The sequence below is a fragment of the Coturnix japonica genome, chromosome 14, assembly GCF_001577835.2.
Source record: "Coturnix japonica isolate 7356 chromosome 14, Coturnix japonica 2.1, whole genome shotgun sequence".
NCBI lineage: Eukaryota > Metazoa > Chordata > Aves > Galliformes > Phasianidae > Coturnix > Coturnix japonica.
This window is the reverse complement of record NC_029529.1, coordinates 180,987-194,627: the sequence shown is the minus strand read 5'-3', so window position 1 is coordinate 194,627 and position 13,641 is coordinate 180,987. Positions and strand designations below refer to the sequence as shown.

At 36.0% G+C, this 13,641-nt stretch overlaps 1 protein-coding gene across 2 annotated transcripts in view; it reads right to left on the bottom strand.

Annotated features, from left to right (window-relative positions):
• Window positions 1-395: 395 nt before the first annotated feature.
• SNX29 (sorting nexin 29) overlaps window positions 396-13,641 on the bottom strand; it is an 83,605-nt gene continuing 70,359 nt past the window's right edge. For both annotated transcript variants that reach the window (XM_015876438.2, XM_015876437.2), the window contains one exon: window positions 396-5,594. In XM_015876438.2, coding sequence (XP_015731924.1) covers window positions 5,465-5,594 — 130 coding nt within the window. In that variant the 3' untranslated portion in view covers window positions 396-5,464. The remainder of the gene's footprint in view (window positions 5,595-13,641) is intronic.

Genomic DNA, 13,641 nt, shown 5'->3' with positions numbered 1-13,641 from the left:
GATCAAAGTCAGTCTAAATTCCAGAGCAAATTGGCATAACAGACATGGAGACAGTAGAGAATACAGTCTCTTGATCTGTGCTGGAACACCAGTTCTGCTAAAACTGTAAGTATGCCATCTAATTCACCATAGATCTCATGTAATGACAGTAAAGATCTTTTGTAATACCAACACACAAGAAAAAAAATCTTGTGTGATATTTCCTTCTTTTTTGACTGAGTTATTTATATAATATGAGATTATCAAGTGAAATATTTGAGATTTCTGCCCATAAATACTCCTGCTTATAAGGAGACATAAGACTGTTCAACAAATTATAGTGATGCCTATCTATATAGTTCTAGAAACCCTGAGGAAAAAAATGAACAAATTACAGAAGTGTTTAGCGTGCTCTGTTTCAAATGTGGAAGGACATTTTTTATTTTCATCTTGATAAAGTAGTATGTTTCAACCAAATTACAACAAAATTACCACAGATTATTTTAAAAAATACAAGAAAATATTTAGAAAATTTTATATATTTATATACACATTTTCTTAAAAATTATCTAGTGTAAACATTAGCATAGCAAGTTAAAATAATATTACAGTTTATTAATACTTAGGTGAATGCTGTATGTACATATGCTTTAGAATTAATACAATCCTTTTTACAGTTTCACAGGAACACCACAGTTTCTCCAAATCAAAAGGGAAATGAAGCTTCTTCGTTTTCCAGCACGTTTGGTCCCATATACAAGATATTTATCTCAGTTTTCAGGGAAAAAAATGAAAATGTAGCCATTCAGAATTATATGTTCACTCAAATTTGCATTTCGGTAATTTTTAGTGTCCTAAATTATTAACACTCTGCTAAAGGGAACAAATACTACAGTAACTTCTGTAATGACAACAGACATCAGCTTTAAAATCTTGTTAAGTAAACTGATTCCTCTTACATGGGAGTACAATATATTTGTGTAAATGGAACAAAGATATACATAAATATTTTAAAGTCCTGATACTTGCAGCAATTTGTGAATCTGGAAAATTCATTCCTCTCTAAACATTTTAGTGGTGTTTTCTAGTATAAAATCATGCAATTATTAAACAAAAAGTTGCCATTATCATTAATTAGAAGTATCCTCTTCTAATTTTTGAGAAGAGATTTTATAAACAACTGATGTTATCTATAACTGGACATGAAAAGTACAGTTAGAACAGAGTAAGATATATGCAAGAAATAAATGAAATTTATAATGTCAGAGCAAGTTTTTATCTTTCATTCAATATGTGAAATAGAAAGCAAGTTAACTGATACTCATATAATTCATATATGTAATTTCATACATTAAAATGATTCTTTCGATACAGAATACTAAGAAACTAATAAAAGGGCTGAATGTTCAATCAAATTAATATTCAAGGTAGTAATAATACAAAATGTTGACTAAAATATCCTAACATACAGAAAAGGAGAAAAAAAAAAATTCTTGAGTTAACTACTTTTCTAAAAGTAACATAAGCTCCAATACAGAAGTACTGTTTCTGTTTCCAAGGAAAAAAGTTATATCCTAATGTTACATGTGTTTATTTTATTATTAACAGGAGTTCTAGTTGGAAGAGCACACAGTGCTGTTATCAAAATTTGCAAGAGGATATAATTTGGTTTAATTTAATTTTATTTATTTATTTTAAAGCAACTGCTCCACAGATTTATCTTGGGAATTATAAGCAGATAAATTTATTTCTATCCACAGGTATAGACTATCTGCTCTCAGAATTACTAGACATTGAATGAAAGATGTTTTGATATGGTGGGTGTTGTGGAGTGTGAGGGCTGAACCTTTGAAATGGCATGAAACTTACAGCAGAACTGCAATCCTCATTTGCTTTGAAACAAAGAGAATTACATCCATATCTGAAAGCATTAATAACTGATTCTGTTAACAAAACATTATCTTCTTAAATTGTTAATATGGCCTGATGAACAGTATCATTAGTTCACTCGGGGCTCACTGAGTCTTATTTATTATCAGCTTGCTGCTCTGAGTGACTCAACTCCATTTGCTAGTAGCTTCTCAATAATTTGACAGCTACCATGCTGACATAGACATTGGGGTTAGATGCCAATATAGACATTATTCTATAAAATAAGGCATTTTGTAACAAAAAAAAAAGAAAAAAAAAACAACTTAGCAATAGGTCACAATTTTGAACCAACGGACTTTAATACCATTAAGCCCTTTCTTCAAGTACTTGTATTAATTCAGTCATGATGGTGTATGACTTCAAGCGGATTCTGTAAGATAGTATGATTTAATTTCAACTATCACATCAACAATATATTCCAACAAAAAGTAACTGGCTTTGAGATTACTAATCTTCCTAAGAATATATAACTTAATGAATGTATTAATGTAACACTTTATGCTAACATCCTGCCTCATTTAAACCTTGAAAATTACATTTCCAAAAACTTGATTTAATGGAAAAAGCAAGGTCAATACACTGCATTCTCTACAATGAATGACAGACTCTCTAAATAAATGAGATTCTGAAAAAACACGGTCAATATTTAAGGGATTAATAGTGACAGACAATTACATTTGCAAAAGATCCAATTCTTGTCTGCCCAGTTTTTCTTAGAAAATTGTTCCCTTTGAGTGTGACAGGAGAGCAGTGTTAAAATTAAGAAGTAATGCCATTTACTTTCAGAATTTATTTTGAATAGACTCTAAAAGTTGCAGATGAGCAGCCCAACCTAATATATCTGAAGATAAAATGTGAATGAAATGGAAATAATACTTAAAGTTTCTAAACACCACGCTGTAGCCTAAAGCTTGAAGGAACAACTGCTGGGATCAGACAGGCCTGAATCCTGTATTATACATTCACAGAGACGTTCAGAGCAGACAGAAAGACCTGGCTGAATACATAAACTCACTTTGCATCAGCCACAGACCAGACCTAAGGATTTAAGAGCACTCAGCTATTATGAAAATCTGAGACTTGTAAAAAATGATAACTACATGCTACAGAATGTATTTACGTGCATGGAATTAGGCGATATAAGACAAACTGGTACAATCCACTCAGTTGACTGAATCTTTGCTGCCTTTGCAGCTATTTTACATGAACAATACATTGGAATGCTTAATGCCATCAAGTCATCCTTCATCAACTGTCATTCCTGATTTTGATGAATAAACAATTAGTGGGACTTGTGATAGAGTTGTAATTCTATAGAAGACAGACCATTTTAGAATGTTCTGAGGTGCTAAAATTTTGGGCATTGGTTGTTCCCAAGCATCTCTTCACAGTCATGCAAGTAGCACCTTTCATAGGTATCCAAGTGAGGTGGAAAATCTGACTTGTGAAGAAAGGCTTAATTGAACTATCTTCTGAGTTCAGATAAGCCACAGATGAGTATTTAAAGGGATTAGTAATGCACTCACTACACTACCTTGTATTACACACAGTTTACAGACTGTATTCTTAGCAGCAGATATATAATTCAGATGAATTTAATAAAGAACAAATTGTACACAGTAAACAAGTTCAGAATTTTTGTGTAATCTACATACATTAAAAAATTAAAAGAACTAAAACAAGAATGAAATAATTTTAAGAGCCAAATGTAGAGACAAGAAAAAATCCTCCTCAGCAACTAGAACACTTTAGAAGTTGGATTGTGTAAAATGAATTTTCTTACCATTTGCAACTTTCAGAATAAAATCCTTAATCTGTGAATTATTTCCTGAAAACACAAACAGCTTCAAGTGACAAACAAATACATTACAAAGGATTTCATACAGTGCTTTCTTCCAGATTTACTTGCAATTCATTATTAATTGATGTGTGTTATAATTCTACTAACCAAGACCCTGTTTTCTGAAAAGTGAATTTAGTTTTGTTTCAGAGTGGAACCACCATTACAGCTGCTTTTTCCTTCCAGGGAATGCAAAGCTTAACTTGCCAGCAGTGCATCAAACTGAAGTTTGGAAAGGTTTTAACTGACTTACTACTACTGGCTTTTCTTCTTTCTTCATTCTTTCTTCAGTAAATACTTCAGTTACACAAGACACCAACAGTAATTCAACTTTTAATTAACAACAACAACAAAAAAAAGCTATTTCCCAAGTTGCACTTTCAGATTTTGGATTTTGATCCAGCCCACAGCCAATACTTACTGTTTGTAATGATTCCTACTCAAGAAGTGCCATTGAAAATGACTAGAACCATAACTAACTAAAGAATGTGAATTGGTCACAGGTTCTGCAGAGCAGAAACTTGTCTGCCAGAGTCTGATAGAGCACTGATGTAAAGAGTCTGTTATGAATCATCAACTTGAGTTACTTAATTTTTTTTTCCTGCAGGGTAACATTAGGTCTCAGTATCTACTGATGTGAGAAGAAAATTAGTAGATACTGAAATGACAAGATACACAAACTTAAATTAACATTATTCAATAAAACAGTACTTCAGAGGAAAAGGATGTTCTTACACAAAAGAAAACCAGAATAAAACTGACAGAAAAACTGGATGTACACTGCTTAAACTCAATGAAGAAAAGATGATAGCTAAAATACAATTGACTGCCTATGGCAGAGCAACTGTTGGATACTGAACTAGCTTCCAGTTAATCCTTGTCTGAACTTCCATCACCTGTAGTGATAAGGGACTGTTCAGTAGCAACAGTGACAAGTTAATAACAAACTATAACCCAAGACTTGAAAACACTATTTCGTACCATGCTAATTTTGTGGTGGTTTACAGGAATTAATAATATTGCACCTAGCCTTAAATCAAGACTGAAATTTCACTAAAAAATTATGATATTCTCTGATTTTAAAGAATTACTTGCCACAGATGAAAGCTATTGAAAATACCTAGCTAGAAACATAGAAAAGCTCTTTTTCCACTTGTACCATTTTCCCCTCGTCATCTACTTGGTCACCTTTAAAAAAAAAAAAGAAAACAATAGTAATTTACAAAAAAAACCAAAACAAAACAGTATTCCTATTTACAAAAGATTATAAATTAGTGAGGTCATTTTAAGCACTTTTTTCTGACATAATAAGAAGTGATATACATAGCAGTTTTTTTTTAAGGAAAACTGTCATGACATAATACTCATGTGTGAACCAGAAAAATGAACACGTGCAAAGGCAGACACAACAACAGAAACAAGCAATTTGCTTGAACAGAACAAAGGAGAATATGTGCAATGAAGCTTCAAAAAACAAAGAAAATGCTTGTAAGTGTGATTGAGCCCTTGTAAAGAGCCCTCATATTCTTTTTGAGAAAGTGATTACTGACTTCCAAAGGAGTCAGGATATGACCCTTAGTAATAAATGTCTTTTTTCAGGATTTAAGTTGATGCAGCTGTAGTCTCTTCAGGAGCTTAAATTATAAATACAAGCTACAAAGGAATCACAGAGCAACTTAAAGTACTTAGTGCCAGTATTCAGAATTAGAAGGGTCAGAGATCACCGCTTTGAGGTTCCAGACTTCGTGGCTCTCTTTGATGGCTGCGAGTCAGTTTTGGGAAGCGTGTAGTCACTCTCAAGCAACTGCTTTTGCTTACTCCTTCTCCAGAAGGTGGAATATCGCTAGGAAGAAAATAAAGGCAGTGGTAACTAGTTTTTTATAAGTTATGCACAAATTATTCTGTCATAATTTTGAACATGAAAAAAGCAGATGTTATGGGAGCCTGGCACATAACTGAGAAGTACTGCACACATCTTCAGCTACATAGAACTGCATTTTTTCTACAGGTATCTCAACTTCAATTTACAAATGGGCTCTTTCAATAATGAGAACTGGTAGAACTTCCAATACTTTATGGAAGGTTGCAAATTACAAGATGAAGTACTAGCTGAAATTTGGAAATGGAAATAAGCATTTTGAAGTGATAGAAGTACAAGCACAATAGACATAAGCTCGGATGATGCTCTACTTAACAATCCTCTAATTGTGGATGGATGTATCATTATGCGATGAAGTACATTAGCAATACATCCCTGTTGCAAATTCTTCAGTCTCTTCTGACCCACAACAGACTACAGTCTTACATGAATGAGCCTTTTTGAAGAGACTCTGAGAAGTATATTAGGTTCAAGAACAAACAGTAACATAAAATTCAAGCTTACCTACGTGATATTCAGAGGCTATACACTCCTCGGAAAACTACAGTATAAAGGGATAGCATTGTACTTTTGCCATTCTCTTGGAGGACTTCAGATGGTTTTTAATTATGCTGCTCACAGACTAATATATAAATTTTACAGTTTACAGTTTGTAACTCAGCTAGGCCATAAAATTACACAGCATACAAAGTCAAGTTTACTTTTATAATTTTTTTAACATTGAAAAAAATAAATAAATAAATTATTTATCTTCAGAGTGAGTTAACAAGTCCAAAAGGGAAGAACTACTCTTCTGCAGTTCTTGCCATTTTAAATAAATACAGATCTTTTAAAAAAAGATTACCCTGTGTTCCCCTTTCCTACAGTGACTGTTCTCACAGTTCAGACGGCCCTGTAAAAGCCATAGGCACGTGCAGGCTCCACTCAAGCATTCTGTGCACCCTCATGGGAGAAACTGCAGCAGGTCAAAGGACAAGGTCTGGGGTCAAGTGGAAAATTCACTTGCAAGAAGCAGAATACTTCAACAAGATGGAGCAGCTGTACCATTGGTAGCAATTAACTTTGGAACAACAATGCAGACAGATGTTATTTACTTTACTTATAATAACAATATAATTCAGTACAGAAAAAAAAAAAAAAAGTGTCCAATTTAGATGATAACATTAACAGGAAAGAAAAGGATTTGAAATGGCAGTGTATTTTATTCGTCTAACTTCCCTTACGAAATAGCCTAAAGTAATAGTTAAAATAGTAAGTTAAATGATTTTTCTGAATTAAAATTCACTGTGTTCATAAAACAGTCTTCCCAGGCAACCAGGAAGTCCTTTACATTAAAAAAAAAAAAAAAAAAAAAAAAAAAAAAAAAAAAAAATAATAATAATAATAATAATAATAATAATAATAAACAAACTAGAAGTAGCTGTGGCATATATCCTCCTTTAATAACAAGACTAACAATCTAGATCTTTAGTTCTATATTTTCTTTTCAACAAAATCAAAATTCTAAACATTAATTTAGCATATGTTACTAACTTTTGGTTGCCAAGGATAATAGGATTTCCAACCCCATGGTCCTTTGAGTCGGTATTTTGAAACTCAGCACTGCTTTCTAATTTGCTATAGAGAACTCTGGTCACGTGAATTCAATTTCAGCTGTGCTCATAAACATTCTTTTAGTACATGAATATCATTATTCACTGTTTTTATATTATTTATAAAAATACAGCCACACAGTGTTTATTCTCTAGTGTTTATAATACAGCATGGGGTAGCAGTGATTTCAGAGGCTTGGATTTTTTTGTTAGATATATATGTTTTGTAATTTTGTAGATACAGCAGCTTTTAAATATAAAGTATGCAACTTTTTTTCATTGATTTATTTATTTTTGCCTGATTGGGCTTTTCTCAAACTTACTTAGGTTAATTTACCAGAAGGATCGCTGCTGATAGTGCTTCAGTTTTGTCAGGCCAACAGAAGCTATTATGGGTCATTTGTAGTGCAGAAGAAAGCACAGTTATGTGCAAATACTATAACTTCGTGATGTACTTTTCTGAATGAACATCTTAATACTCAAGCTCCTCCTGCTGGTGCATCCACAAAATTACATTAATGACAGCCCAGAGGAAAATCACCTTTCCCTTCCGGAGAAAAAAATACCATTAAAGTGAAAAGTGAAAAAGTGCAAAATGAGTTCCTCTAAAAGAATAAATGAACATGTCATTTATACCAGTCTGTCTTGACAGGAATAGTTGAGGTAATAAAATTATCTTAAGATGAACACTGACATGTGTAAAATAAAAAATAAAATTGCAAGTAATTCTGCTAACTTAAATGATATTACTTCCAAAAAAGATTTATCAAATAGAAAATTACTGCTGATTTGTCTTAAATGCATAATTATTTTTTTACTCATCATAGTGGAAATTCATTCAAATCATCATGTCATATAGATTTAAAGAAAGCAATTTATAACCAAGGAATAATCTTGATACATCCCACACAGAAAGACAAACAGGACCTTAAAATTAATTTCAGCTGTTGTTGGCCTGAAACATTCACATGGAAACAGAGGTTGGATGGTGAAAAAAGATTTGGAGCATTAAAAAAAACCAAACCAAAACAAAAAGCCATACATTAGTAAATATACATCCTAAGCCCCTTCTCTTCAACACTATTCCCAAAACTGATGCAAGAACTTGCTAGAGCTGAAATCCTCAAGATAAATGGCTTTTTACTCTGCAATCAAAACTCTCTCATTTCTGTCTCATGTTAATGGCTTTAATCTATTTCTGGCCTCCAGGTCAAATGATCAAGTCTCTGGCACTACATAAGACACTTTTTCAAACCAACAGACACATCCTGTGAGCTCTTGGGCAGAAGTATGAGCATATTAAAATAATCCTGCCATTTCTGGCAAATACATGTGAAGATGAAATTGAAATATTTGTTTTGAATTTATTTTTGCCAATCTTCATTTGGAATTGAGGAAGAAGGAATAAGCATATCTGCATGCAATTCTTTTTGTTCTATTACCTTCTTAACCACTGAAGTCTTACCAGGGTTTAATTTTGTAGGCTGTCTGGCAGTCACGCCAGAATCTGTTTGCTATGCGGGAACCTGCTCAGCCATAGAATACTCAAGTATCAAAGGCTCAAGTTCCCTGCATTCTCACCTTGTCTCAGCCTGAAGAAAAAACACAACCAGCTGAGAATCAATTCCTTTTTCCCCACCAGGTCACTGTTTAGAATTTAAGCATTCCTGATTGATCTGCCTTGCATTTGTTTGGATACCAATCCTGATACATTTATTTTGTCTAGGTGTCAAGTTCTGCCTAAGGTGCATCTGTAGAAAAAGCTTAAAATTATTGTCTTTTTAATCAGCTTCTAGTTTCTCCAGACCTTTCATTAATGTCTTAACTTACACATATCAAAATGTAAGCCCAGCTTTGGGTGTTTTTCTTTATGCACCTAGCATGTGAAATGGCAGTATTCTCTTCAATGACATCACAAGTGCTTACATAAATGTATTTTCCATCTCATTTTTGACTTTTCTGAATAATGTTAGAGAGAAGTTTCTTATAAAGTACCTGGAATTGGAATTACTTTTGTACCAGCCTGAGATCAAAATAGAATATAATAGTAAAAGCACACCCTGGGAGCACAGTAGAGCCCAGGATCAGGCTACTTATCTCACCTGGAAATGTATCTGTGGAAACAGTAACGAGTGTGGTAGTATTAGATGCACCTCATGAAAAAAGGCATTAGCAGGCAGATAAATCACATAGTTTTCCATTGACATTTTCTTGTGGGATTCATGTTTCTGTTTGCCATGACAATTAATTTGTTTAAAACCCAAATACTTGATGGGTTAAGCTCGATCCAGTCAGAAAGTTGCCTCAAGAAGTTAATAGTAAACAATGCCAATACATTATTAAAGACATTCTTGTTAATCCATTGAGAAATAATTCTATCTGCCAGTACAACATATCTCAGCACCTTCTTCTGCCAATTACAATCAGTTATAACACCTGTTCAGTGGCAATATTAACTAAGATTGTGACTTCAAATAATTTTGTATACTTTAGTAACACATGCCAGTCTGGTTTACACTTTTTTCCAGTTGCTGAAATGTAAAACAAATTGGAGGCACGTTCTGGTTATCCCTCCCAACTTTGTAGAAATGAAATTTAACTATTAATGAGAAACAGGGATCTACACTTAGTAATACAAAAGACTGGGCTGGAAAGTTTAAACAGTCAGCTTTTATCAGAAGAGATACAAAGATATGGGTAAAATTATCCCCCTACAGTACAACTTGATATCGAAATTTCTGAAGATACTAGTATAGCAAAGATGTCAGGTTAAATACTGAACAACTACTCCCTCAAAGATTAGGTCTGGATTGACCAAGAAATTAAAAACATCAGTTCTAGTATTAGAAAGGAGCAAGATGATGGAGAATTTTATCTTGGAGCAGTTTCATTTTACAAGCAGCCGGAAGAAAGTCTTCTGAGACGCCTATACAACACGTGCCTATGGTTCCCCTTCACAATATTACTGTACAGGCTCAAAGAATAACTGACTATGCTGATACAACGAGAAGACTATTTACACTCTAGACACGTGATCTAATAACTGAGGTTACAGCCCTACATGACATATTTCTTCCTTTTAGACTTACAGCTGCCCTATGCACTGAAAAGCATGGGCACTGGAATTTGTTGGAGACATGGAATCACCAAGGTTGGAAACAACCTATAAGATCATCCAGTCCAACCATCCAACTATCACCAACAGTTCTCACTAAACCATGTCCCCTCAACACAGTGTCCAAACTTTCCTTGAACACCCCCAGGGTTGGTGACTCCACAGCCTCCCTGGGCAGCCCATTCCACTGCCTGACCACTCTTTCAGAGAAGTATTTCCTAACACCCTAACATACCCTGGTGCAACTCGAAGCTGTTCCCTCTTGTCAAGCCACTAGCCACAAGAGAGACGTGTCTGACCCCCAGCTCACTACCACCTCCCTTCAGGTAGTTATAGAGAGTGATATGGCCACCCCTGAGCCTTCTCTTCTCTATACTGAATAATCCCAGCTCCCTCAGCCACTTCTCAGAAGGTCAGTGCTCCAGACCCCTCACCAGCTTTGCTGCCCTCCTCTGGACACACTCCTGGGCCTTGATATCTTTCTGGCAGTGGGGGGCCCAAAACTGGACGCAGTTCTCAAGGTGCAGCCTCACCAGTCCTGAGGATTTAGATGTATTTGACTCAGCTGTAGAAGTGAAAACATGATAAAATATTCCACTCTGCCTGACAATGTTAACCAGTCCCATTTAATTTTCTTTTGGTCATGCCTAGCTATTCTCAACAGCTACTGCTTTGAGATTTGTCTTCTTAATTCTTATATGTCTTCTACTGAAAGATTTTAAAAGAAGTAAGGCATTCAGAGTGATTCAGTATATTTATGACTTACCCAGAAACTGTATTAAGACTAATAAATTAACCTCTTATAGGGAATTAATCTATGACTTCTTACAGCTTCCAATCAAATTCCAGAAAATAGATTTGAAACATGGATTAATAAGAAAGAGACTCTTCTGCTCACTCTGCAGTTGCAAAATTAACAATTTTATGCTGTTTACGAGGCACAGATTTCTAATATTTTCTACAGGGAACAGCAAGCTCTGCAGATTAGTGGTTTTTCTCCCCATATATCTAGAACTTTACTGAACACTTAAGTGCAACTGCATTATACTTAAAATCACAATCTGAAAATAAATCTTCATAATATTCCAACATAATCGCTTGCTGAGGCACTGTGTTGTTAATTATATGTAGATCTGAAGAAAAACTACTCTGGCATGATCCTGGAGACAGTGACATCAGTCATATTCAAACAAATCCCTCCTGTAATTTTTTAATAACAAGGTTATTCTAGCAAGAGCAAATTGAAGAAAACTGCTTCACTATCTGCATGATAACTTGAAAATCTCCAGCTATTCTGACTACATAATTATAGGCAAGAATAGCCTGACATTATAATCAGACGAAGCAATCCAGTCATGCTGTCCCTGGTTAAGGGCCATACTGAAAAAGTACACGGAACAAGCATGCTGCAGCTGAACTCTGTTAAGTTATTTCTGCACAGACCTCAATAATTCATGCTGTTTTCAAATAAGGGACTGCTGACTATTTTTCAATATGACTTCAAGATGAAGAAAAGAAATATCCCAGCTCCTTTTGAAAAGTTAAGCATAAAAGTGCAGTTAAGCATAAACTTGTTATGGCCAGAATTAAAGCCAAGTACATATATAAGGACATCTCCCTCATGAACATTATTTGCCTTGTTTATTTGAATGGCTGCATCCATTTATCCATTACAGTCAGTGTTGCACAAAATGGAGTATGAATAAGCAATGGAACACTGCAACATAAGACGTATAAACAGGTTTTTCTAAACCATGTTTTCTCAAGTATTCCTTACTCTTTCCTGTGCAAAGAGAAAGAAATAAAGCTTACACTTCCATCTCTCAGCAAATTCTCTTTCACCCTTCAAAATATTCCAGCTCGAATTTAGACTTCCAGCTTGAATTTAGACTTCCAGCTCGAATTTAGGCTGGCCACAACAGTAAAAGAGAATAAGAAATCTTTTTACAAATATATCAACGGTAAGAGGAGAACCAAGGAAAGAGTTCACTCCTTCCTTGATGCAACGGGGAATGTGACCACTGAGGATAAGGGGAAGGCTGAGGTCCTCAATGCCTTCTTTACATCTGCCTTTAATGGGCAGAACAGTTGTCCTCAGGGCACTTCATGCCCCGATCTGAAAGTCTGGGATGGAATGCAGAATACACCCTAAGTGATTCAGGTGATAAAGAGCTCCTTCTCCACCTGGACTGCCACAGGTCCATGGGACCGGATGGGCTCCACCATCGGGTGCTGAGGGAACTGGTGGAGGTGATTGCTGAGCCGCTCTCCACCATCTACCAGCACTCCTGGTTAACTGGAGAGGTCCCAGAGGATTGGAGGCTTGCTGATGTGATTCCCATCTACAAGAAGGGTAGTAGAGAGGACCCGGGTAACAACAGGCCTGTCAGCCTGACCTCGGTACCGGGGAAAGTTATGGAGCAAATCATCTTGGGTGAGATCACACGGCATGTGTGTGGCATCCAGGGGATCAGGCCTAGCCAGCATGGATTCATGAAAGGCAGGTCGTGCTTAACCAATCTCATCTCCTTCTATGATTGGGTAACCAGGCTGGTAGATGAGGGTAAGGCAGTTGATGTAGTCTACCTAGACTTCAGCAAAGCCTTTGGCATGATTTCTCACAATATCCTCCTGAGGAAACTGGCTGCCCGTGGCCTAGACAGGTATACCCTTCTTTGGGTAAGGAACTGGCTGGAGGGTTGTGCCCAGAGGGTAGTGGTTAATGGAGTTAAGTCCTGCTGGCGACCCGTTACAAGTGGTGTCCCCCAAGGATTGGTTCTAGGGCCCATCTTGTTTAACATCTTCATTGACAACCTAGATGAGGGAACTGAGTGCAAGCTAAGTAAGTTTGCAGATGACACCAAGTTGGGAGGTGGTGTTGATCTGCCCAAGGGTAGGGAGGCCCTCCAAAGGGATCTGGATAGGCTGAATCGCTGGGCTGAGGTTAATGGGATGAGGTTCAACAAGGCCAAGTGCCAGGTCCTGCACTTTGGCCACAATAACCCAATGCAGCGCTATAGGCTTGGGGCAGAGTGGCTGGATGACTGAGAAGAGGAAAGGGACCTGGGAGTGTTGATCAATACTTGGCTGAACATGAGCCAACACTGTGCCCAGGTGGCCAAGAAGGCCAACGGCATCCTGGTCTGTATTAGAAATAGTGTTGTCAGCAGGAGCAGGGAGGTGATCATCCCTCTGTACTCAGCTCTGGTGAGGCCGTATCTTGAGTACTGTGCTCAGTTTTGGGCTCCTCACTACAAGAAAGAGGTCCTGGAACATGTCCAGAGAAGGGCAACAAAACTTGTGA